A 25967-nucleotide genomic window follows, 5' to 3' on the forward strand; every position below is an offset into this window, starting at 1 on the left:
ATGTTAATGAACATTTGACAGCAAATGGATGTCCATTACTGGAAGACCAATAATAAAAATGCATGGATGTGACTGTACTTTATCACAATTCGAAAAGGGAAGCAATTCTGTTATTGCGTTACTGAAACACAAATACTATTGAGAAACAAGGCTTCAATATTGGCAAGACTTTACTCACTACACAAGCTAAATACGCAAGTTAAATATAAGGTACACACAAGCTTAAGACTAGCCTACACATAAGCTACACACACAATGGGGGTGGAAAAAGTAGACAGAGCATAAAAAATATTTCCAAAACACTTACAGAGTGGCCAGAGACAGTTAGACAAAACATTAGCTTAACACCAAGGAGTCTCAACTAATAGTGTCTGCTTTATCTCGTAGACAAGCATTGATGCCTAGCCTACACTCGCTCACTTCCCCATGCTTACTCACTCTCTCTCGGACACACCCCCCATCTGCACACTTCCCTAACACATAAAAAAGAAAAGAAAAAACCTGACCTTTAGCCTGTTATACGTGACTAAAACAATCTCTATTTGGTGGATATTTCTTACCTGAGTGGTGAGAGACACACTGGCCAAAGTTTAATTCAACTGTTCTCTCTCTTTCTGAAGTTGTAAAGTGACACTACGCCTGCAAAGCAGTAGCCGTCCTCTTCTGTCTCCCTAGCACTCTGGTTGTAATCCAGGGCATGACGTCCCTCCCCCCTGCTCTCTCTCTCTCTCTCTCTCTTTCACTCCCTCCATCGTTTTCTGACTGTGTGCCAGGCAGCTCAGAGAGCCCTACTATAGGGCACGTCTCTGTTTCACCTACTGCACTGAAGCGGCCTTCCCTTACAGCAGCGCCACATAGACTCAGCAGGACAAGACCGGCCAACACCGCCCCTGTCACCCATGGATTGATTCGAAAGTTCTTCAAAATATTTATTGAAGACAGCGCGTGCAGCCTCAGACTTGTACACAAACAATTGGGAGTTTTTTTTTGGTTTGTTTTTTAAATGGGGGCACATTTGGGTCAGGGAATAAACTAGGGGATGGAATTATTCAACAAGACCATTTTAAATGTGCTTATCTCACAGAAGAACAGGAGGGAACAAATGTCGTCCTAACTTCTTGGGAATTGGTACTGACATTCCTATTGCAGCATATTCACAGTAGACTAGTTGTAAGCAGGTTCATGCATGTCAGACTTAATATGCATTGCAGTGACTGACTAGACAGTTTCTGACAATGAGCATTCCTAGAGACAGCATAATAGTAATTCATCATCAGTGGTATACTTGAGATACTACTTTCCTCCAACACTGGTATGCAAACCCCAATAGACAGGAAACATTCACTCTGTGTTCAAAAAACAAAAGCCTGAAAAAATAAATAGTAAAAGCATCATAAACTAGAGAAGGATCAAGCATTGAAAAACATGTCCACGTACGTTAACTTGCCTATTGATAATCTATGAAGACCACCGTTTTAGTGCTGTCTGTGGTCAGCTGCTTCAATTGCAAAATGAGTAGATGGTTAACAAGCGATTAGCCTATATCATTACATGTGCTCTTCCTTTGTGACAACATGAATGATCCTATTCCAACTAAATCAATGAACTGGTCATGTCTGTAGTGGGGACTGTTTAATGGCAGAATGTGTCATACCTTTTTTGCAATATACTAACCTGCTGTACTTCATACCGAACCTTTTAGGCCTACTTCTATTTCAACAGCCCCAATAAAAGATGAAGATCACTCACAGAAACGGCCAATCAGACTCAAATATTGTTCACAGGTTGAGAGATATGTAAATGTTATGTTGGGAGTGACACTGAAAATAACCTGAGGCTGGGCCGTTCAGATCTCTACCCTTTCTACTAGGCTATATATGACCAAGATGTGAGTGACAAACACAGACAAGTAACACAGTTGTGGTACTGTGATATGAGTGCGTGGGCTACTTTCACTTCTTTATTCACAAGAAAGTGTTTTTGAGAAACCTGCATCAAATGACAGGCTGTACATTGATGTTCCTTCATGTCGAGGTTTGGTCACTTCTTGATCATGCAAAATATCCTTGAAGCACTCCATCCATTCACTCATCTCCACCTATCACAAAGTTCTAGGCAGATATGGTTTATGGGAGCCATAATGTAAAAGGTCTGGCAAGTAGCAAGTTTAAGTAAACACACAGAGATAAAGCTAGAATAAAAACAATGACATCTTGGGTTGGGTGAACATGTCTTGGGTCTGCGATTTCTTTTTTTTTTTTTCTTCTCTTCATGTTGAAATAGCTTCGAATCATGATAATCAAAACTGTATCATTTCTTCAATTAATCCTGGTAAGATATCAACATGTGAGATTATTTTGGTTACAAGTGCACTAGTGACTGCCTTGTGCATAACTGAGCAGTCCATTCTCTTTAAACCACATCCTCTTTCACACGGGCCCAACCGCACTACAATACAGCCAAGCACTGGACAACAGCTGGCGTTTTCAACCATTGATAGGATGGTACCTGGGCAATTAACTTGGCAAATTAACCAGTCAAGCTAAGGTGTGTTAAAACATTAAATTTCGGTGTCCCCATCTCTGGATCAGTCCTTAAATGCTAAGCCTACCTACTAATAGTGGCTTGACTGACTTGTAACATGATCAGAGGCATCAATTAGATTTCAAACAACGGACCCACTGAGGCACATGCCTACACGGAATGCTCGTGTGGGTTTGTGAGCTGCTAGCAGTAGCAGGATAGGGCGGAAGAAAGAAGGCGCCAGCACACGTTGACCATCCATAGATAAACAGCCAGCCAAATTTCAGAGATGGGCGAGGTTCTTGGTCGTTCAGCAACTAGCTAACTAGAATTAGCATCAAACTTCTGTACTGACTAACGTACGGAACACAAAAAACTGCAAATATAAGCAGAACACCATGTATTCAATGCTACGATATGTACATAGATACAACAATAGTAATAGTGGCAAGTGCTAGCGAACAAAAGGGAGGTTTGCTAACATGAGTTCATAGCCATGACTCCAACACGGGACCCCGCTCTCAAACACCGGCGAGTAGGAGGCGGCTACGGTTAGCATAGTTACAGTGAAATTTAGCTCTGCTCACTCGGTAACGTTACACATGACAGGCAAGTTGAAAAGCACAGCCACGAGGCATACACAATATTGTTCACATTAACGCAACATATAATATCGCAACATTTGCAATTCGTTATTTGAAATTAAATCGAATCGACTTACTCACTCAGAAAGAATCAGCTGATACAACGGTGACTCAGTAGACTCCACGACTTCCGCATTCACGAGGCATGACATATGCACCAACCAATCCACGAGTGTGAAGCTCACATTTGTGACCAATGATGCAATGGTATTTTCAGGGAAAACACCAGTTTAGCCAATGAAAGATTACAACAGGTAACAGCGCGCGCGTAAAGATGCCCGAATGGCATGCATACACCAGCACTGAAATAAGCCAATCAACCACAATTGCGGCTCGCAGAGGCATAACTCTGAGCGTCCAATAGAAAATCACAGCGCGGCACAAACTGATCACATGTTATGGAGCTCGAAGAGGCTCCTTTAAAGCGATAGTGATAACATAACGTTTAATAATTTTCAGTTTCGATCTACGAAATGCGGTCCAAAAGGCAGTCTGCCAAAGATAATCAAGAACTTTCAATAAAAAATGCGTTGTTGACAGTCAAGTATATCAATACACGACTACCACACATTCTACACACACAATCTAAAGTTGCAATCTACCTTCAATCTAAAATCTATGAACTTTATAAATAACAATATGATAGATTATACAAATGATTATATACTATACTTTATTTTGAATCTAGAGCATGATAAGGGGATGGGTGTGTGTCACAGTGTTTACAACACAGTAGTTACGAGTTTGTCCTATTTTTGTCTGTGGCCTTCGCCTCTAATAGCCTATAGTCTGACCTAAAACGCTCTCCCATTCCAGTCCAGTCACACACCCTCCCACAACGGTCCACAGTACACCCTTCACCTCGCTTGCAATTTTTCGACGTGTGTCTTTGACCTTTAGACACCATAGTTTTGAAAATCACTAACCTTTCCCTCGTCTCAGTATCCGTGTTTTTCAACTTGTTCCCTGTGGACCCCAAACTGTTAAACACGATCCAACAAGTGTCTGCATTGCGTAGGCCCACTCTTTGACGGAACATAATAACAATATTTAATTGCTAACTTCCTTCGTGTTGTCACGTTATTAAATAAAATGCCTAGGTAGCCTACGTCATGTGTAACCGGTTTTACTGATGGTCTTTAGAAATCGGCGTTTGAATGGAAGTGAAAGTGAAAATACAGACAATAGGGAATACCAGATCCTGTGAAATATGACATGCGTCATTCACTGTACAGAACTGTCTCATTAAATAAACATAGAAATCATGTGGAAGTTATTCGATGAAGGGACGTTGAGACGGTTTTAAAAGAGTTTAGTCCACATAACCACAGCTCCATCTAGAGGTGAAAAGAAGGATCTCGGCATGGTAAAGCTGTAGATTAATGGTCCTCCTACTGTCGTGTATGTTTTAAATGTTTTGCTCCTACAACACACCTGATTCCAATAACGGCCCAATAATTTTAATCAGGTGTGTTGGAGCAGGGAAACATCTAAAACATACAGAATAGTGGGCCCTGAGGACCACGTTTGAAAATCACTGCTATAGATGTTTTTTCTTCAAATTAAATACACAATCCAAAGTCAATTTTTTTCATGTGAGTTAATGAACCCTTCAAGATTCCCCTAGGCGCAGTAAGATTAAAGCTGAGTCATGGTCAACACACATACAATAGTCTTTCCCCCCTTCATCAACAAAGGTTAATATCTAATCTGTCTGTCCATCGAGGTCAATCTGTCAGCTACCCACAGTAATAAAAAACAACAAGATTGAGACTCTACAGACCAAAAAACGGATATATTTTTACTGCAGTGGCAGGAGATCAATATTGCACAGGCAATATGACAAAAAAGCAGAGGACCAAGACAGTGGCTGATGGGTCTCAGACTGCTCAGGTTGGATGACGAACAGACAGGAGGCGGACAGGGGGTGTTGACCCCAAAGACCAATCACCATGGGTCCTCGGGCCAGTACATATCCGTTATCCGTTAGCCAGCAAGCGGTTTCTTATGGTGATCAGTGTTCATCCACAACAGCAACATGGTAAGTAGCTATGACACTGATCCATGATGCTTTGGCTGTGCTCTCATTGGCTCAAAGATCAGATCATTTTTTTATTTACTATTTAAACTCTTTATTGGAGTAATAAAAATACGTTTAATTTAACATTTAATTACCCAGTTTTCAAATTTAGCAATATGTAATTTATTAATCTGTGATCTCAATCACTTCTTCATGTATGTCAATAGGTAATAGTTGCTAACCATTTTTGCTTAGTTATATATAAACTAACATAATCTGAGATGACTTTTTTGTCATTTTATATTAATATAACACACCTTATTTTAAAAAGAGACAGAATGTCTTACACTTGGTGAAAGGTTCATATGTTTTTATAATCAAAGGGTAAAGTGTGAAATATGTTCCAAAGATGATACATCATTTTCTTTTCAGACTTCCTACACAGATAAAGGAGAGAAGGTAAATCATCTTGTTGAGTTCTGCTATTTTTATCTTTTGATTAATTCAGCTCAAACCATAATTGTGATTTCTCTATTTGTGCTCCGACATGTATCTTCATATTTCACTCTTTATCTTTAAGCATGAGAGGGGAAAGTTTATCAAGTTTCATCATTTGACCTTCTGGGTAGGCAATGCCAAACAGGTGAGTCTGCTTTACTGAGAATGTTAAAACATACTGGTCAAGTGATGATTTACAGTATCTATCTTGTTTGAAACAAGTTGACACTATTATAAGAGCTTAGTACTATTCAAGGTCATATGCCATCTCTGATCCCGAATGATACATCAACACAAATTCCGTGGTTTTTCTGGATTAACCTTTGCTCTCTGGGGTGAAGTTCAGGTTGCTGGAATTGTGCTGATACTGAACTTGGGACCTGTAAAATGTTTCTATAAACTTTGTCTTTATTTCTTAAAGGACCCAAATGTAATATTTAACATTAATATTGAAAAGTTAGTCATACAGTAGACATTTTAGTAATGTTTATTAATTAGTAAAATTTACGTTGTGTAACAAATGTCAATATTCAAATCAAATAATTGTATTGTCACTCAACCACATCCACAAGTGCAACAGTTTGTGAAAATAAACACGGTTGGAAGGTCCAGGAAGAGACAGACAGGCAACTTGGTCAACAATTCAAACTAAATTGTTCATGAAACCTTACAGAGAAAACACGTGTCACAGGATACTCACTCAGGGGATTGAGTAATCGTAACCAGCTAGAGTCAACATCTTTCTAGATGTCCTCCTCTGCTCTCACAAAAACATAAAAGAAGGTCATCTTCAACAACGTAGCCTTCTCTCTCTCTAGGCGGCAGCGTTCTATTGTGATAAGATGGGCTTTGAACCTGTGGCCTACAAGGGGTTGGAGACTGGGAGCAGAGAGGTAGTGTCCCATGTCATAAGACAAGACAAGGTATGCACTCTCACTTATATTTACTACCATGTGCCTCTGTCAAACTTAATTAAAATGCTTGTTCAGCACATGGAAACTGTTCATACAAGAGCATCATTCTTTGACCTTCCAACTAAACTCATCTGATTTGCATGTGATTGTTATGTGACCGTTTTTTATCCACCCCACTCTTATGCAGATATTTTTTGCATTTGTATCTGCCTTGAATCCAGGAAATGAAGGTATGTTTATAAATGTAAATGCTATCCACAAATACAGTGTAGCAATGAGTTGGAAAAACATCAGTCTGTATTCATGTTTTTGTTATGATTGCTATTCTATTTCCATAGAAATGGGGGAACACTTGATGAAGCATGGGGATGGGGTGAAAGACATAGCTTTTCAAGTGGAGGACTGTGACTTCATAGTCAAGGTAACACATTAGCAATAACATTACTAGCACATTTGCCAACCAACCACATCCCCTGAAAGTATGTTTCTACAGCTGTATGATCAGTTCAGGCACTTATTGAGGGGATCAGTATGGGATCAGTATTCTACTGCTCCTAAAACGGAATTGGACTTCTTACACAGAAAGCTGAGGAGCGTGGGGCTGTCGTCGTCAAGCAGCCCTGGGTGGAGCAGGATAGCCATGGCACAGTCAAGTATGCTGTGGTTCAGACAGTAAGTCTATAGAATATAATGACACTCCAAAGAACCAAGCATTGATCATATAAAACTCACCAGTCACACTCAAACTCACTGTCACACTCATCTTCTCAAACCCTTCCGTTCACCCAGTATGGAGACACAACACACACTCTTGTCGAGTACCTGGGACCGTACAAAGGCCTGTTTCTTCCCGGATACAAAGAGCCTCTCTTCAAGGACCCCCTGCTGCCCAAACTGTGAGAACACCTCAAACCCCTCTGCATACGTTCCCTCCACAGACATAGTATGCCCTCTGAAAACAATTCTTCCAAAGGCTAATACTCTCATAGTGCACGTATTCCGTATAAAAGTAAACTAAATATGCTTCTTACTCTAGATGATAAACTGCATTTCTGTCTGGTCTCTTAGTCTCACAGGCATAAACTCACTCAGTAAACAACGACTCACATGATTTTCTTCCCCCCTTTACTCAGGCCGCCAGCGGGCCTGAACTTCATCGATCACATTGTGGGAAACCAGCCAGATGATAAAATGGTGCCAGTGTCAGACTGGTGAGGGTCTTACGTACACAGCTAGTTGCACGTACGCACCTGGCAGAGAGAAATTGGCAAAAGGATAAGTAAACAGAAGAATGCCAGACTGCAAGAACTCAGTAGCAAGATACACATGGAACATTTCCAAAGGTTCTTTCCTGGTCTCACAAAAAAACACACCAAAAGACCCAATATATGTTTCTGACTTGATATCCTACAGGTATCAGAAGTGTTTGTTGTTCCACCGGTTCTGGTCGATAGACGACAAGCAGATACACACACATTACAGTGCCTTGAGGTCCATCGTGGTGACCAACTATGAGGAGACCATCAAGATGCCCATCAACGAGCCAGCCCCTGGGAAGAAGAAGTCCCAGATCCAGGTCTGACCTTTAACCCGTCTGGGGCCCTCCTGATTTTAGCAAGATGCAACCTTTTCCCACTGTCTGTACTGGACATGCATGTGTCTGTTGGTGGGTCTGCTAACTTGGTCATGTTTCATAACTCTACAGGAATACGTGGATTACAACGGAGGTCCCGGTGTTCAACACATTGCCTTGAACTCGTCCAACATCATCGAATCTGTGAGTCTGGCATATTATAGAACTGACAACATGTTTAGCTTGAGTGTGTTTAGTACGTTTAATAACTAGATTTTACACATAAAGCTAAAAATGAAAATACATCATCCATATACATCCTTCCTCTCCTGACTATGTGTCTTCAAACCTCAAGTTGGGACTGGTTTTCAAAACCTTTTTTGTGGTTAAATCCAGATAGTCAACCTCCGCGCCCGAGGCATGGAGTTCCTGTGTGCCCCTGACACATACTACGACATCCTGCGGCAAAATCTCAAGACTGCCAAGATCAAGGTGAAGGAAGACATCAACCGGCTACAGGTGAGGACAGGAGCATGTCATTACGGTCTGCTTGTTTAGGAGTGAGTTCTAAATATTACCGACGCTGCCACCAGAGTGAGTTATTTTTTCAAAACGAAAGCTAGCTAGCTTTAGTTAGCTTCCGTTACCTAGCAACCTAGCACAATACTCGTAGCAATGCTACTACCTGCTAGTGTTACTTGTTAGCCTCCTAATTGTACATTTTGAAGCCATACTATAGCGTTTGTCATATAGTTTTTGTCTATCGGAAAATAGTCAGTTGGAATGTTCAGAATCACATATGTGTGACGGTACTCTGTGGGGCCCGCTTTCGAACGATCACATATACGTGACGCTACTAATTAACGGGTTAAGAGCATGTTATTCCTGATATCTGGGGCCAGTATTAAACTCCCTGGCTCTTGTTTCTTTTCTCAATTCACTGTGAGAAGGAACTGAAAATCTTAGTGGACTTCGACGACAAGGGGTACCTGCTCCAGATCTTCACCAAACCTGTGCAGGACAGACCCACTCTGTTCTTGGAAGTCATCCAGCGGCACAACCACTTTGTAAGTATCGGCCAATCGAGTCCCCGCAGAAACACTGTAAGTGAGGAAAAAACAGTATGATGCTCGTTCGGAGACACAAGCACATCACAGGGAGAGGAAAAGGCCACTCGTGCCCCTAACCCCCACCCCCTGTCCGCCTGTCTGTCACCACAGACCCTTGTAATGCCATAAAAGAGCCAACACAACATGGCCACTAACACCTGTTTATGGCTCCCACCCAGCGTGAACCCCAGAGAGCCAGAGTTGTGAAGGCCCAGTAAATCTATCACAGATGCTGATTAAAGAGCCACTGCCATGTAGCGGGGGAGCTGTGGATTGAGTTGCGCCCTCTGGCATTTGATCTTTAAACAGCCCCTCACTTCTACCTGTTGAAACAGGCTCTTTGTGTCATGCTTTGGCATTTCATTCAGTTTAGCGTAGAGGATGAGATCCCTGGAAAAAAAAAGGGAAACTTGGCTGAACCACACCAAAGCAACATCAGGAGAAACCACTAACACTTGATCTTATGATTATCCCTGAAAATATTTACATGATTAATTGGAGTGCATGAGAGAAATGTTCCATTTGAGTGAAGCTGGCGTTTGAACACAACACCCTGGGAGAATGTTCATCTACTCTCGGTAATCTCACATCAAAGATGTAATCCTCTAAACGCTGCTAGTGAGAAGATCCCTAGAGCCATTGCTAAAGACACCGCGAATAAGGCAAAACACTGAGGGTTTGTCTTGACTTTCCCCAGGGATTTGGGGCAGGGAACTTCAAGTCTCTTTTCGAAGCTATTGAGAAGGACCAGGATGCCAGGGGCAACCTCACTGTGCTGACCAGAGAAGGTCAGCCCAAAGCCTTTTACTGACTTGCCAGCAACCCTCACATACAACACATACAGTCCAACACATACTAGTTGCCAGTGCATGAATCCATACAGTACAAACTACAGACATTACAATTTCACCCATGCACAGACAGTACAGTATGTTACTGATACACGTCTAGCAATATTCATGGAACAATCTTACTACAAATAATATACTACACTAGCTAATACAGATAGTCTACTGTTTATGAACTTTCCTGATATCAGAGTATAACTGTATGGCTCAATTAATAAAGTATGTTCATAAATAACTTGTCCATGTTAATAAAGTATGTTCACACACTTTAATTTTGTAAATGTGTCAATCAAGTTCTCTTTCACAAATACTATTTGTAATGGCATTAATCACTCATTTTCCTTACAAGACTCAAATGACAAGTACAGGTAAATATGAAATATACGCAGCACCAGAGATTTTATTTCAAAATAATTTATTTGCATATAATTGGAATGAAGCCAGGTTGATACATCTGTGATGGTACTGCTGAGTTTCATATAGATACTGTACATTCTATACAAAAACCATGTACTGTTTTGCAAACCTGGACAAAAATGGATAAATATATTAGTAAATAAATATATTAGTGACATATCACCATATTGAAATGTTCTATTATATATAAAATACAACACTTTATTTCATTTCTGTTTTTGTCTTTCTCTTTTTGTACACAAAGTATCCAAAATATACTGACAGATCCCTTAAATAATTTCTTGAGGGATTGTGCTCTATTAGAAAAAGGCAGTTTCAGCTCATTATGCTCTCAAAGACAAACATAAGTACAAACATTTGAGGACCCTAAAATGATAAAATCGCCCTGAGCATTCAGTGACGTTTTATTGATGCGTTATTTCCATGTAATGGTAGTTGTGTTCTTTCGTGTGCTTCAATTATTCTCTTTTTGATTCATTTCTATCCTTTATTTTTCAGGTAAAATCTTTTTAAAGCCAAAGTGCTGGCTGTAATTCAGTCATTTTTATTTTAGGTTGAGGGACCCATCTATTATCTAATTAATAACATAAAAACAAACCATCCTAATGTATTACTCAAAGACCATAAAATACATTTGAAAAATGGGATCGCAATGGTGGCTGTAATTAAGAAGTCATTAGCAAATGTGCATATATTTCCAAGTCTATGCAACTTGTTTCCCCGCTGATGAAGAATAATCTGAGGCACATGGAAAATGGATTGCATCTATAACGTTTCTTTGGTTAAAAATAACGAGTATTGACATGAATTGGGCTTCATGCTAAGAACACTACTTAAATTCATATGAAGCTGACTGAAACTTTGACCGAGACTTGTGTATCAATTGCAACTGAATCAATAAGGCACTAATAATTGATCAGAACCAAACCACCCAGTAGAGACAGTAGAGGACTTGACTGTTGCTAGTGTGCTCCATGATGCGCCAAATCACATTTGGAGGTTGTTTTTTTAAGTGCTGCCTGCTCTCTGGCAGAAGAAGGCATGGTGGGCTCTTTCAGGTTAACGTCCTTGACAGTTTGACTGCCGAGTTGAACAGTCCCCTTTCACATTTTCATCGAACCTCAATATGTATTCAAGTACAACATTATATTGGGAGTTTAACAACACATCTGTTATGACTTCTGAGATTTCTATGGTGTTCGGGTTCTTTTCCTCAGCCTGTGAACATTCTTCCAGTGTTTTTGATCTCCTGAGAGATTTCACCTCAGGATCTGCCTCTTTAAGTCAGAAATTCCGGGAAAGTGCTTGACTTAGCACACCAGTCATTTACTACACAGATTTGGTCAATGCTTGGTACCCTACGATCCCAAAGTCAAATTAGCATGGCTTTACTCCAGTTATGTGATTGCAATCATGTATATTCTAAAGCACCCATGGTGAGCTTTCTATGCTGGAAGACGATGAAAGAGTGTCCTTGTTAGGGACGTGTGATGTGGTTGTCTAGTGGGTCTGAGAGGGGCGGAGCTAAGTACATGGTGAATGTCCTTCAGGAGCCGAGGCTCATGTTACTGGGTGCTGATCCCGAGGCCCCTCCCCCTTCTTCCCCCCTCCCACACCCTCCCCCACACAAAACCGCACTCAGATGAAACATAACAGGTAACCACTGACAATACGAGAAATGGCAAGATAAAAAACTGAACAAAAACTAAACAAACAAAAAATAGCTTGTCGTGAGTGAACACATTTCAGTCAATCTGGTTGTTTTAACAATGATAGCAAAATTACAGACAAAAAATAAAATAAAAAATGAACCGAAACACAAACTAATTGTGATAAACAGCTGCCATTATTGAATTAACCAACACCAGCCCCATGCTCGCCTCGGTGACCTATCTTCATGTTCACTGTCTGCGATTACTGAGACAGAAACCTTCTCTGTTTGTCCAACAGCAGCCTCCTGTCTCCTATGCAGCTCCGTGGTGAAGGAGAACTTCAGCAGCTCCAACAGTACCTTTATCAACCCCTTAACAGTGGAACTAAACAAACATGATTTGAGGTAGACTGGCAAGCCAACAACGTGTCCAATGATTACCACCTTATTGTTGACGACAAACTAGGGGGCAGGAGAGTAAGAATTACCAGTACCTCGAGTGTATCAGGTTATCTATCAATCAAGGATTCAGCAAATCAATAACCTAATCAACGGACCACTTATTCCTGCGTCGGAGCGTGACTAGAACAGCATGTCAGTGAGGATTAACAGTCTAAACTGGGATCTTTTTAGTGGTCACCAAGGAGCATGGGGACTTCATGTCGGTATTGAATTCTTCCTGTGATTTTGAATGAAATACGTACAACAAAACACATTTCCCCTTTGTCATGTGAATGTTGCTTCAGGGGAAAACCTCCCAGTCTTTGCCTCGGCATGAAGCCACGTTGTGAAGACTAACCTTCCAACCTCAGAACCACATATTGACATCATGTACTTCTAACACAGACTTTAAAGTCCATATTTGTGCTTATCTCGATTTATTTGATGGTGGAAACTCACTTTCGAATCAGTCAATACACAATCTCCTCGTTTTGATCACTGTTAGCAAGACAGCTGAGCTCTGAGGACTTGGGGAGGCTGGGAACTGTAGTCTAAAAGCAGGTGCAATGTGGAATTATTTGGAAGACTTGAGAAAACTGGTTGACGACGCAATGATATGTTTGTCCATTCCGGCTCCTTTGTAGCAGCGTGACGTTGGGGATGCAGCGAGGCGTCACACGCCAGACTCCTCCTCTGATCCTGTGGAGAGAGCAGAGCAGCTTCACTCATCTTCCCCCAAACTCAAAGGAATCATCAGTCAAAACGACACCGAATCTAAACTGTACCACCTTATAAAAAAAAAAACAGAAACACCGAATATATACACTGTACACGAGTGTGTGTGTGTGGGGGGGGGATATCTTCTTTGTTAGGAGGCAAATTGTTTAACGTGGAAGACTTAGACACCCACCCTGATTGTGTAACGTTTGGCAGTATAAACAAACATCCACACTGCGCTCCGTGGTGGGGCTGTGGTGGAGCCGGCAGCGGGACCTGTCCACGTGGGCTCCGGGCCCCGGCAGCTGGGGCTCCAAGTGGGCCGGCTGCACCCGCTTCTGCCACACCACGTGGGCCCCGCCGCAGCAGGGCCAGTCCTCTACTGCCCCAGAGTCCAGGATGAGAGGCACAGGCAGCAGGGCGGGGGGGATCTCGGGAGGCGGCGGGGGGCAGCAGTAACCTGGTCCCTGGCCGTAGTGGATGTGGATACTGCAGTCGTCCTGCAGGTCCAGGCTCTGGTGGAAATGCACAGAGGGTCCGTCGATCACGCGGCCTCCCAGCCGCCCGCTCCTCCTGCTGGGGGGTCCGTGGGCCTGGTGGCAGCAGGGAGGTGGAGGGGGCTGTAAGGGGGCAGGGGGCAACTGAACAGGAGGGCCTGAGGGGGGGCTGGGCTCATGGTCCTGGTCCTCTGTCACAGGGATGGGTCTGTCAATGGGGTCTACTATGGGGCAATGGCAGGGGCTGTGCTTGAGGGGGGAGTCCTTGTCCAGAGCTGTGGCGGGGCCTGAAGCAGCCGTAGCACCCTGCTCCTCATCAGAGCCCCTGCCCGGGCCCTGGCCGTGCTCCCCCTCCTCGTAGTGGTGGTGTCTGTGGCGGTGGTAGTGGACGTGGCTGAACACTGTCTGCTGCTGCTCCTCGGGGCAGCCCCCCCTGTTCACCACCGAGTCCAGAGACCTCGGCCGGGCGCCCGCCTCCAGACTGTTCCTGCGTGGCGTTCTGACCGGACCGGGCCCGGGCCCGTAGTACACAAACGGGTCATAGTCACTGCTCAGAGAGCTGCGGAAGGTGGACCAGCTGCCGTAAACGCCCTGCAGGGAAACGTCGGTACAGTTGAGCACCGAGTCGCTGGAGGAGCCGTGGCAGGGCCCCGAGCTGGAGTCACTAGCCGGCCCGTCGGCCAGGTAGCCGCTGCGCTCCGTGTGGTAGCTCCCCCCCGAGCAGCTGCCCTCGTCCTGCCTGTTGTGCGGGCCCCCCGCGGCGCGGGCCTGGGGGGCGGAGGAGGGCGGCTGATGCAGCCGGGAGCTGGAGGCGCTGCGCTGAGCGGGGCAGGCCGAGCGGTAGCCGTGGCAAGGGCGGCGCGCCATGTAGTGCCCCCCCGACCTGCAGCCGCCCCCCACCCTGTGGGGTCTCCCAGGGACCTCCGCAGGGAGGTGATAGCCGCAGCCGGAACCCAGGGGGCGGCTGGGGAGGAAGCGCAGGGTCTGGTGCTCCAAAGGCGGGGAGCCAGTGTAGTGTCCCAGGGAGGGGTAGGGCCCGGAGGGGCCGCGGGGGTAGTGGGGCCTCATGGAGAAGGGGATGGCGTGCTGGGAGTAGGCGTGGCTGTGGGGACCTCCGTAGGAGTGGGGGTGCAGGAAGTTCTGGCTGTGCTCGGGGGTCTGCTGGATTCGGCTCCTCTGGGACTGGCGTGACGCTAGATCTGTACCTGTGGAGGACAGCGACAGTAAGGAACAGGCTGATGCGCACGCGTGCACGCTGCTGCACTCATCACACGACACAGAACTTGTGGTTGTTACCCATGATGTTGTGCATGCAGAGGGGGCAGGTGCGATGCTGCAGCAGCCAGGGGTCCACGCACTCCTTGTGGAACTCGTGACGACAGGAGATGATCCTCAGGTCCTGGAGACAAACCCACTTTCAACTGGGAGAACTAGCCCTCCTCCTCAGCCCGCATCTCACAGTCTCACTATGCATCCATGCACGTGTTCATCCACCCCCCTCTCTCCCTCTCCTCCCTCCCACCCACCTGGCCGTCCAGGAACTCCTCCAGACAGATGGCGCACACAGGGCTGGAGTTGGAGCTGGCGGACCCCCAGCCCCCGCGGTGGCGCTGGGAGCCGGAACAGCCCGAGCTGTAGGTCCGGGTCTCCAAGCGACCGATGGCCCGCATGGTCTGCTGGTGGACTGAGTCCTGAGGGGGGAGGATAGGGGGAAGAGAGCAGCGGGCCACCGTTAAAGGAGACGTCAGCTGAAGATGCTTCGGTGCGTGTGTACACAGGATGTGGTCAGCGTGCAGTCACTCACCCAGGTTCTGTTGGACTTGCATTTGTAGCGGAAGGCAAAGATCAGGACAATGGTCAGGATGGCCAGAACGATAGTGAGGAGGATCCCAACATCGTAATGGGGCTGGAAGAGGAGAGACAGAGAGCAGGAGAGGGAGGAAATGTGTTACAAACAGTCATCAGGCTGCTTGATAAGGGAGGTCAGCCGTCTGCCAGGCAGGTGTGTAACTCCAACTCTGGACAATAAGGCCCGTGTTTACAGAACACTTGGAGAACTAAAGCCGACTCTGTACCCAGAGTCAACAGCCTTCCTCTGGCACAGAACCACCCAGCCTGCCACTCCTCCCCTGCCCAGCACCACCCAGCCTGCCACTCCACTCCTCCCCTGCCCAGCACCACACAGCCTGCCACTCCTCCCCTGCCCAGAACCACACAGCCTGCCACTCCTCCCCTGCCCAGCACCACCCAGCCTGCCACTCCTCCCCTGCCCAGCACCACACAGCCTGCCACTCCTCCCCTGCCCAGCACCACACAGCCTGCCACTCCTCCCCTGCCCAGCACCACCCAGCCTGCCACTCCTCCCCTGCCCAGCACCACACAGCAGCCCTGCTCCACTCCTGTCCACAGGGGGGCCCTTCCTATAACGGATACAGCAGTCGGTGTTTTGAGGGGGGACTGGAGGTTGGTGGTGTGGTGGAGATAGTTGGTTTGACTTAAGTGCAGGTTGAAGAGGTATGCTGGGGTTTTGATATCCCATGTTTTATGTGAGGGGTGAAAAACAAAAACAGCTCTTACCCATTTGGGGGGCTCCATCATGATATCAATCTGGACCCTGGCCTCCTCGTTCTTGTTGACCAGACCCATCAGCTTCTCTGCATTCTCAGCCTCCACCAGCACCACCGGGTGGGGAAAGTAGTCTTCGTTTGACTGTGAATGCAACTGTATGTGTGTATGATGTGTGTGTGGGGGGGGAGGTCATGGACAGGACAGAAGAAGGGAAAGGGCACAGCGGTTAGAGAACAGGTGAGTTCAAGCAGACGGTGTGCTTTTGTTCTGCTGGAGGAGGCACCAGATCCTGCTTACCTCGAGAGCAGCGTTGGCGTCGTCCGAGACGTCGAAGATGATGGCCTGAGCCCCTCTCTCCAGCGCCAGGTGAGCCTGAGGGAGACCACACGGGAGAGACCCGCACAGTCAACACACACACACACACTCCTCACAATCACACATCATGACTCCTGATTGTGCCATGCGATTTAAACACCCACCACTAGATGGCAGTCAAACTCCACTCTCCCAGTCTCAACACTGGGGGCCAAAGTACAGACCTTCCCTTACACAATCCCACAGCTCTCTAGGCAGAGGGCTATGGAGAGCAATACTAACTGTGCGTAGGTCAGCATTCAAACATACAGCAACACTGAATCAGAAAGTACAGAATGTGTGAGAGAAAAAGTAGAAGTGTGCAAAAAGTGAGTGTGTGTGTGCTTCGGGTTAGGGGGGGGGGCTAGCGGACACATGAGAAGTTGCAGGTGCCAGCCCTCCATGACTGTTGGAAGGAAAGGGGTGGGGAGAGCCAGGCAATAGACAGAGGTGGAGAGAGAGAGAGAGAGAGAGAGAGAGAGAGAGAGAGAGAGAGAGAGAGAGAGAGAGAGAGAGAGAGAGGAGGGGTGGGCAGAGAAGGGGCAGTGGTATAGGTCCCTAGTGTGCCCTCTCCAGTTTCACACCCAAACAAACATGGCCGTTTAGCAGGGCTGGGGAATGTGGGAGTTAGTGATCCTGAGCACAGGAACAGCAAAACAGTAGAAACTTGAAGAGAGTTTTCTCAGTGAATACAGGTGCCATGAAGCATGTCCATGTCAAAGTGTCAATGTTTGCTTTGGCTCCAAGACAGTTGTTTGTGTAATTGTGTTCTATGAAAGCAAAGAGATGCTTTCAAACCATCGCTAAAACCTTGCTAACGGTTAGAGGAAAAAAAGAAAAAAAAAGAAAACGGCAGTCTTTTTATCAATGTCTCAACACCTGTGCTCTGAAAGTGGGCATTCCAATGTGACTGTCTGCCAGTGGGCTAACTGAAGAGGAGCCGCAAGCTTGAACAACTGATCTCCCAGGTCAAACACTGCCATAAATAATGCCTCTCTGGTTCACATGAGAGACCTTTGCCAACCGGCAAACACATGCACGCACATACACACACACATATACTGTATAGTTTCTACACACAAACACACACACCCCTACACAAAAATATGTAAAGTCACACATATCCACATAACCCATCACACTCATATTCAGGTGAAGCCATCACTCGTTGAGTCCATCAATCACAAGTTAATGAGAAAACCGCTTGGAGGACCGGCCCTTCTGAACTCACATCACTTTTTAACACTTCAAACAACAAAAAGGGAAAGTTAATACATAACTAGAAACATACTCATTTCCTTAGGCTGTCACAAACTGTCAAGGGTCCACCCCTCCTCCTCTGTTTCCTGGGAATGCCTAGCGTGCTGCTGTAAGCATTATGTGTCAGAGGATGGAGTTCAAAGGTCACGGTGTCAAAATGGGGTCAGATCTGTCTCTTTGATATGGCGCCCAGCGCCTGGCACGTCAACAAGGCTGTCATCTAATTAGAAGTGTAAGTGCACCACGTGTTCGAGAGAGGTAATGGCACATGTGCTATACCTGAGGTTAGGATGGTCCCCGCTCAGCATGAGTCTCAGCATGAGGCCCAGCTGTCCTCTAATCCTGGTTATACATGAAGGAAAAACAGTACTTGTGGTCCTTTAAGCACTGACGCACGCACACACACACACACACGAGCACACACACGTCTTTTATATAGCCTCCACCACAGAACTGCTAAGAGTTCCCACTGAAAGACCGCAGCAGCCATTTCAGGAGAGAATCATGAATATATTTTAGAATTGGCTTGTGTGGTTCTATTATGTCATTATGGGGACCAAATACAGTCTGCTCCTGATGGCTCTGACAAACCCACAGACCCGGAAACTGACAACAACAAAAAACTCCCGCTATGGCATGATTCACAGGAGTTATATTTAGCTCTTTACTGCGCCTCTATCAAAGGAAAACTACATTCAGACCCAAACACAGCAATTAAAATGAGAGCCAAGGAGAAATGTAGCAACATTCCGACTTTGTTATGGCGTTATGGGTAACATCCAGCTCTGTGGTTAAAGACATCCACCATAGCGAGTTACAACATGACAGGACACATTAGATCAGTAGATAAGATCTGGCATTTGGTCCCTAACAACCTTGCACATGATCCATCCTGGAGTTTTATAGCCCTACATGATCAAATCTAAGAATCAATGAAGATGGGGAAACAGCAGTTGTTCCAGGACCAGGGTCGACCGTTCCTGTGGTGCACAAGATCAAAACCTCTTGTTTGACGCGAGCTGTGGAATCCATTAATGCCTGTGACCTTTTGTGGTGTTCCGTGTCAGCGAGGGAAATTATTTCAATACATTTTCCCTGATAGAGGTAGCAGATATGACCTGGCAACAGAGCTAGCCGCTACGCTCTGGATGTCCTCTCTGGGCTTCCCTACACCCCTGGGACTCTGGCAGACACACACACACACAGCCGTAAGGGCACAGATAGTATCAGGTATGGAATATCAGGGTGGAGAAATGTAATATCACTCTGCCTGTCCAAAGAGTTATACCTGGTCTATTTGTGTACATCCATGGGTGGTTGAAGTCTTTCAGTCTGCATATGTCTAGATGTGTTTAGAGTGCAGGTATGTTGGACAGGAGCAGAGAGCAGAAGAAGGATAGAGAAGAGAGCAGAGAAAGAAGAGAGCAGAAAGATACTAGGTGGGGATAACAGAAGAGAGAGAAAGAGAGAGAGTCTCTGGAGCTGAAATGGCCGATGGGTAATGACAGGGTCCAGTGGTCAGAGGCCTACAGGTCTGGAACAGGGTGGAAGTCTCTCTCTCATTTCTCCTTCCTGCCCGGCACACTGGAACCATTACTGGATCACTGGGACACAAGCACACAGTCCAGTAACAGCCATCCAGTCTGCCAGCACTGGGAACAGGTGGTTGCCAGGACTTGAAGGTGAAACAGACTTGCATGTACAGTACAGTATCTCTTCTGTGTGGTCCACAGTGTCAATGGGAGATAAGCCTTCAAGATTACTCAGCGATCCAAACTATAACTTTATTCTTCAGTCGTCAAGCCTTGAGCTTGACAGCCCTCAAAATGTGCTAAAGTATAATACCTGGATGTAGCCTACTGACTTGTGTGTATGTGTGTTCAAGTGTGTATGTGTGTATGAGAAAGAGACAGAGAGAGAGAGAGGGGGGGGGGGCGTGCTAGTTGCAGGAGGAAAGGGCGTGGGCCCGCTGGGTATCCATTACTCACAAAACTGCTTTGATGTGGGGCAAGTGGTGGGAGGGTGGGGGGTGATTGGAGAGGGGGCGTGTTAGGGCAGGTAGACTCAAGTCTATGCTTTCAGGAGCACCTAGCCAAAGGGGGAGGGGGCCTGACTCATAGACTGCCTGCCAGCCCCCACCCCACCCCCCCTTCCACACAGCCCTTTCCCACCCTGACACACGCTCACAAATCTGGGCTTGGCCACACACTCATCCAGAGGCTTACACTGGAAATAAAGTTCTGAATAGTGGCTGCAGGTATGGAGCTTTGTGTTGTTCTCTGTGTTCCGACCCTGGGGTCACTGAATGTTCAATAAAGCTCCCCATTTCTCTCCCGCTCTCTCTCCCGCTCTCTCCCCCTCCCTCTCCCTCTCTCTCTCCCTCTCCCTCTCCCTCTCCTTCACGTTGCCTCAGCTGTGTCTGTGACACAGATTTGATATGCAAAGCACAAAGTAAGAGAGCAAGGCCAGCATCATCTGATACACTGTCACGTGTCAAAAACATCCCCGATACAGACATCAAAGAGTCTGGCAGGGCTGGGGGGTGCTGGTTGTGTGAATGTGTGTGTGTGTGGGGGTGGGGGGGGGGAGGAGGAGGAGGAGGGGGGGGGGTAAACCTGCTGCTGCTGATGGAGCCAAGAAACAAAGCTTTATTTATCACACACCTTTTAGGTCTCAACACAGCACAGCACCATACATAACACATTTCATGGCCCAGGGATGTGTCTGCTGGTGCATATGCTGGGGGTGTCTGGTGTTGGACAACAGAGAGAGATGGAGAGGTAGAGAGATGGAGAGAGAGATGGAGAGGTAGAGAGATGGAGAGAGAGATGGAGAGGTAGAGAGAGATGGAGAGGTGGAGATAGATGGAGAGAGATGGAGAGGGAGAGAGAGATGGAGAGGTAGAGAAACATGGAGAGGTAGAGAGAGATACAGAGGTGGAGAGGTAGAGAGAGATGGAGAAATGGAGAGGTAGAGAGAGATGTAGAGGTAGAGAGAGAGAGATGGAGAGGTGGAGAGAGATGGAGAGGGAGAGAGAGATGGAGAGGTAGAGAAACATGGAGAGGTAGAGAGAGATACAGAGGTGGAGAGGTAGAGAGAGATGGAGAAATGGAGAGGTAGAGAGAGATGTAGAGGTAGAGAGAGATGGAGAGATGGAGAGGTAGAGAGAGAGATGGAGAGGTGGAGAGAGATGGAGAGGGAGAGAGAGATGGAACTGAGAGAAATGGAGGTGTACAGAGAGGCATGTTGGGTTGACCCTGTTTACACTGAAACACAAAGCACTTCAGCTCATCCTCTCCACATCTCCATCAGATCAAAAACATTCGTTTCTGTCGCCTCATCCCGTCTCTCACCGCTACAGAGTCTTAGAAGCTCAGCCACATTAAACACCACCAACTCCAGGGAGGCCTTGAAACATTTTATTATTTGTATTGCACTCAATCAAGAGATCTGTGACCGGAGCCAAGAATCTTCTCTTAAAAAAAAAAAAAAAAAAAATCTAATAAATCTGAGTCAGATACTTAACGTCCAAAACGTCTCTTTACAAGAGTGTCAGTATGCTGCTACATTCCTTTAGAGCTGATTATGTTAGAAACTGTGCTTGCTTCTAGAATAAAAGAGAGAGAGAGAGAGACAAAGGGAGAGAGGAAGGAAAGGAGAGCGGGAAAGAGAGAGAGCCATACAGACTGTGCTGAGGCCCTACAGAGGGCCTGATAGCCTCTCTCACCAGTGGAGTGGCAGGGCTGAGAACAGGGGAAGCCAATTAGAGGCCTTTCCTGCCCTTTCAAGAGGCAGATAATGTTCCTGTTTTCAGAGCGCATCCTGTTTTTTAATCAGACCTGTTAGTGAGAACCTGCCACCCCTCCTAATGTCTTGGAGTAACCCCCTACACTCTCCCTCGTCCCCCCCTCCCCTTCCCTCCTTCCCCCCTCCCCTCCTTCCCTCCCCCACCTCCCTCCCCCCTCCCTCCCTGAGCCCTCCATCTCATTCAACAGCTCTAGTAAGCCATCAGGAATTCCCTCTTGGAACAGGCTGTGCTCTGAAAACTGTATCTTTCTACAGCGCAAACACACGCACACATAAAAACCTACACGCCAGCCGTGTGACACTCACACACATGCAGACGCACACACCCACACACCTGCTATGTGAGGCCAACACAGAGGAGCGAGGAACTGAAAAGCAGTAAAAATCCACAAGGCCTCTGTGAGTATCTGCTCCTTTCCTTGTTATCAGTTTCACAGTCTTGGTACAGTGTGGTGTACACAGCTGGGCCTCTCATCCCCAAAACAATATTTCTGCAGGATCTCAACTCATACCGTTTTAAGGAGGGGGACAGAAAACATCCAAACCCAAGATAAGACCCCCAAGACAGGTTTTTGGGCAGCAACCTGTACACAGAGTGGAGGGAGACGCTACTAGACTTTCTGCTCTAATCTAAGGGAGACGCTGAGTTTGTCTGTCTGGGGAAATGTTTGTTGGTCTACTGTTCACTGTGCTTACAGCACGGTGCCTCTGCCCAGGCCTGAGGCAAACTGGATGTAAAGAAACAGAGAGAGAGAGAGAGAGAGAGAGAGAGAGAGAGAGAGAGAGAGAGAGAGAGAGAGAGAGAGAGAGAGAGAGAGAGAGGCCCAGGGGCACAGGGAAATGTATTTTTTTATGGGAATGTTTCACTTAATCTCATAAAGGCAGCGTAAAAACCTCCATCTGTTTGTACAGAGCAGTTCAAAAGAAGCTCAGCATGCCTCTGCTTGCTGCTATATAAAAACAACATTCTAATGCACCCCTCAAAAGGGGGCTGATGAGCCAGCCTGCACAATGAGAATCAGGCACTGCCCCGCACACGGACAGAGAGGAGAGAGGGAGGGGAGGGAGAGAGAGGTCGAGGGAGATAATAAAATCAAGTCTGGTCTGGTGTGGGCTACACCATCTCAATGTCTCTCTGACCTTCACCAGGATAGAGACCTTCACGCCATCCAGCTCTTCTGATCATCAGAAGTCAGAGGTCACCTGGAGACAGACATCTTACTAGGCCCTATGCTTTAGTCTCTCCTTCTGTTCATGAAAGGTTTCACAAGGTCAACAGAGGTGTCTCAGAGTGAGACCAACTATGCGAGCATGTTCAACATGAAACCAGGAGCCTCTTATCATGTACCATACAAAGCCTTCAAAGCCAAGCCAACAGTCCAGTATTACACTGGACACATGTCACCCCCCCCCAGTCTTCCTCCACATGTAATCCCTCTGCAGGTGGTTTTAGGCCCCTGAAGCTCTCCTCTGAGGCCGTGACCAGGCTCCACAGCAGAGATCAAAGGCCCGGAGACAGGGAGCAGTTATGACTGACTTCCCAATAAAAACCATTCATTCATTTGGGATACTCAGCCATATAACATGTATAGCGCAGTCAGATAGTTACAAGGCTTTTTAACATGCCGTATATGACCTTAACCCTGAACTGTGCTAAAAGATCAACAGCTCTATAAGTGTGAAGACAGATGCCGCGTGTTTGTTAGAAATCCTCCACCTGGACTTGACCACTCCCAGCCCAGCCTTTAGCCACATTTTAGCATAGCATAGACCAGCCTTTAGCCACATTTTAGCATAGCCCAGCCCAGCCTTTAGCCACGTTTTAGCATAGCCCAGTCCAGCCTTTAGCCACATTTTAGCATAGCCCAGCCCAGCCTTTAGCTACGTTTTAGCATAGCCCAGCCCAGCCTTTAGCCACGTTTTTTGCATAGCCCAGCCCAGCCTTTAGCCACGTTTTAGCATAGCCCAGCCCAGCCTTTAGCCACGTTTTTTGCATAGCCCAGCCCAGCCTTTAGCCACGTTTTAGCATAGCCCAGCCCAGCCTTTAGCCACATTTTAGCATAGCCCAGCCCAGCCTTTAGCCACGTTTTTTGCATAGCCCAGCCCAGCGTTTAGCCCTGATTTAGCATAGCCCAGCCTTTAGCCATGATTTAGCATAGCATAGCCCAGCCTTTAGCCACGTTTTAGTATAGCCCAGTCCAGTCTAGCTAAACTCAACACAGCCCATCTTAACCCAGCCTACAATACATTAGCCAAGTCCAGCCCACCTTAGCCAAGCTTAATCCAGCCCAGCCCAACCCAACCCAGTCCCGCCCAGCTGCTTCCCCCAGCTCCACCACAGCCCTGAAGCACTACTGCCTACCACAACTAGCTAGAGGTGTATCTTCTAATGGGACAAACCGGTTGGGATTCAGGTATTTTAATAACAACATTTTAACATCTACTTTAATAGCACCATCTCTGTTTTGGTGTGTGTGTATATGTGTGTAATCTGGGCACAGCGCCCTATATTTAGAGCCACATTTTTCTCAGCCCGTCTTCTCGGAGTGCTGAAGACAGGCTGACGAAACCCTGACCCCGAGTCGCTCTCTTTGAAGTGACAAGTGAGAGATGCGCCATGCTAATATGAACGCCTTGAGACGTAAACACTTTGCATTCCAAAATACAAGGAGCAGAGCCTCTTCAAGTCTGGGGAACCAAGCTCGGAGAACAGATAAACATCCAAGCACGCATAAATATTCACACGCGCACAAACAAGCTGCACGCACACACACGCACGCACACAAGCCGCACACACACAAGCCGCACGCACACACACACATGCACTCGCACGCACACAAGCTTTTCAGAGAAGTGGCTGCTGCTCCGTGGCTTTGAAGACGTCTCACTGTTTGCATTTAGAAGTCGTGTGGTTGCGCTGTCAACAAACCCAAATTGGCCTGCAGACCAGAAGAAGCCCTGCTCTCTGCCACTGCTGTGAGGGTGAGGGGAAAGGGGGTGTGCTTTGAGACACGTCGGCCACCTCTCATGTGCTGGCCATGATCAGATCTAGGACCATCTCAAGGAGGGGGGGAAGAAGGGGGGGGGGGCAACAGAGTGAGGGAAGTTGTGTGTGTGTGTGTGCACGTGAGAGAGAGATAGAGAGAAAAATCAAGCTGTCACTCATCTATAGACAAAAGTACAGAACATGCAGGCAATCAAAAAGGGACCATTAAATGCAGACATTCCTCACGCTTTATGCGTGGAGATCTGAGGAAGGAGCTTGATGAGCTATTTCAGCGCCTCCGAGTCTATATTTATCAGGCACCAACGGCAGCAAGTCCAAGACTGGAGCTAGCTGATGATCTGTAGAGTCATGCACACACCTCTGGGGTGGAGATTGTTCCATCTCCTCTAAAAGAAGTGAGAATGTAAATGAAATACAGAGTATGAGAGAGAAAGAGAGAGTGTGTGAGAGAGAGTGTGAGAGAGAGCCTGGAGGAGTGCTGGCAGAGAGAGAGAGAGAGTGAGAGAGAGAAGGAGGGAGGGAGGGAGGAGAGAGAGTGTGTGTGTGTGTGTGTGTGAGTGAGAGTGAAAAAGTGTGAGAGAGAGCCTGGAGGAGTGCTGGCAGAGAGAGAGAGAGAGAGAGAGAGAGAGAGAGAGAGAGAGAGAGAGAGAGAGAGAGAGGGGTAGAGAGAGAGGGGTAGAGAGAGAGGGGTAGAGAGAGAGTGGTAGAGAGAGAGGGGTAGAGAGAGAGGGGTAGAGAGAGAGAGAGAGAGAGAGAGAGAGAGAGAGAGAGAGAGAGATAGCCTGGAGGAGTGCTGGCAGGGCCCCAGAATATTAATGTGTGACAATTATAAAGCTGCCAATGAGGGGCTGTGGTGAACATAAATTTGACACTTACTGACAGGTCGTAAAGATCAGAAAGGAAAGACTGCGTGTGTTTTTGATGGTGTGTGCGTGTGTGTGTGTGGTGGAGAGACAGTACAGTTCCTTTGGAAAAAAATTAATAAAAAAAAAAAAAAAAACCCTGCTAAAACCCAGAGGTTCTAATCAGTATGTTGGACGTTTTTGTAGGTAAGAGAGGGAGAGAGCAGACTGTCGGTGGGGCTGATTAAACACATTACCCATGGAACAGATGTCTCCT

General features: G+C 46.5%; 3 protein-coding genes across 9 annotated transcripts in view; 1 reads left to right on the forward strand and 2 right to left on the reverse strand.

The window, feature by feature from the left end:
* mtmr4 (myotubularin related protein 4) overlaps nt 1-4112 on the reverse strand; it is a 41060-nt gene extending 36948 nt beyond the window's left edge. For 2 of the 7 annotated variants that reach the window (XM_084697916.1, XM_084697911.1), the window contains exon 1: nt 3245-3401. The gene's annotated coding sequence lies outside the window, so the exon portion shown is untranslated. Of the gene's footprint in view, nt 1-560; nt 687-3244; nt 3402-4093 lie in introns of those variants that run through there. The other 5 variants (XM_084697917.1, XM_084697913.1, XM_084697914.1 and 2 more) reach the window with 4 other exon arrangements.
* A 1016-nt stretch (nt 4113-5128) lies between these two features.
* hpda (4-hydroxyphenylpyruvate dioxygenase a) lies at nt 5129-10401 on the forward strand. The gene is made up of 14 exons (XM_084697648.1): nt 5129-5208; nt 5620-5646; nt 5768-5830; nt 6504-6608; nt 6787-6829; nt 6938-7020; nt 7182-7271; nt 7389-7495; nt 7733-7810; nt 8013-8175; nt 8305-8376; nt 8569-8691; nt 9123-9239; nt 9979-10401. The coding sequence occupies exons 1-14, from the start codon at nt 5206-5208 to the stop codon at nt 10090-10092; spliced, it is 1188 nt and encodes a 395-aa protein (XP_084553774.1). The 5' UTR covers nt 5129-5205; the 3' UTR covers nt 10093-10401.
* A 126-nt stretch (nt 10402-10527) lies between these two features.
* Nucleotides 10528-25967, reverse strand: part of rnf43 (ring finger protein 43) — a 67655-nt gene continuing 52215 nt past the window's right edge. The window contains exons 3-9 of the mRNA XM_084697643.1: nt 16718-16792; nt 16430-16573; nt 15657-15758; nt 15379-15543; nt 15149-15251; nt 13549-15057; nt 10528-13337 (exon numbers count right to left, since the gene is read on the reverse strand). Coding sequence (XP_084553769.1) covers nt 13312-13337; nt 13549-15057; nt 15149-15251; nt 15379-15543; nt 15657-15758; nt 16430-16573; nt 16718-16792 — 2124 coding nt within the window. The 3' untranslated portion in view covers nt 10528-13311. The remainder of the gene's footprint in view (nt 13338-13548; nt 15058-15148; nt 15252-15378; nt 15544-15656; nt 15759-16429; nt 16574-16717; nt 16793-25967) is intronic.

This window comes from Hypomesus nipponensis, chromosome 5 (assembly GCF_054491055.1).
Source record: "Hypomesus nipponensis isolate SF chromosome 5, ASM5449105v1, whole genome shotgun sequence".
Classification (NCBI taxonomy): domain Eukaryota; kingdom Metazoa; phylum Chordata; class Actinopteri; order Osmeriformes; family Osmeridae; genus Hypomesus; species Hypomesus nipponensis.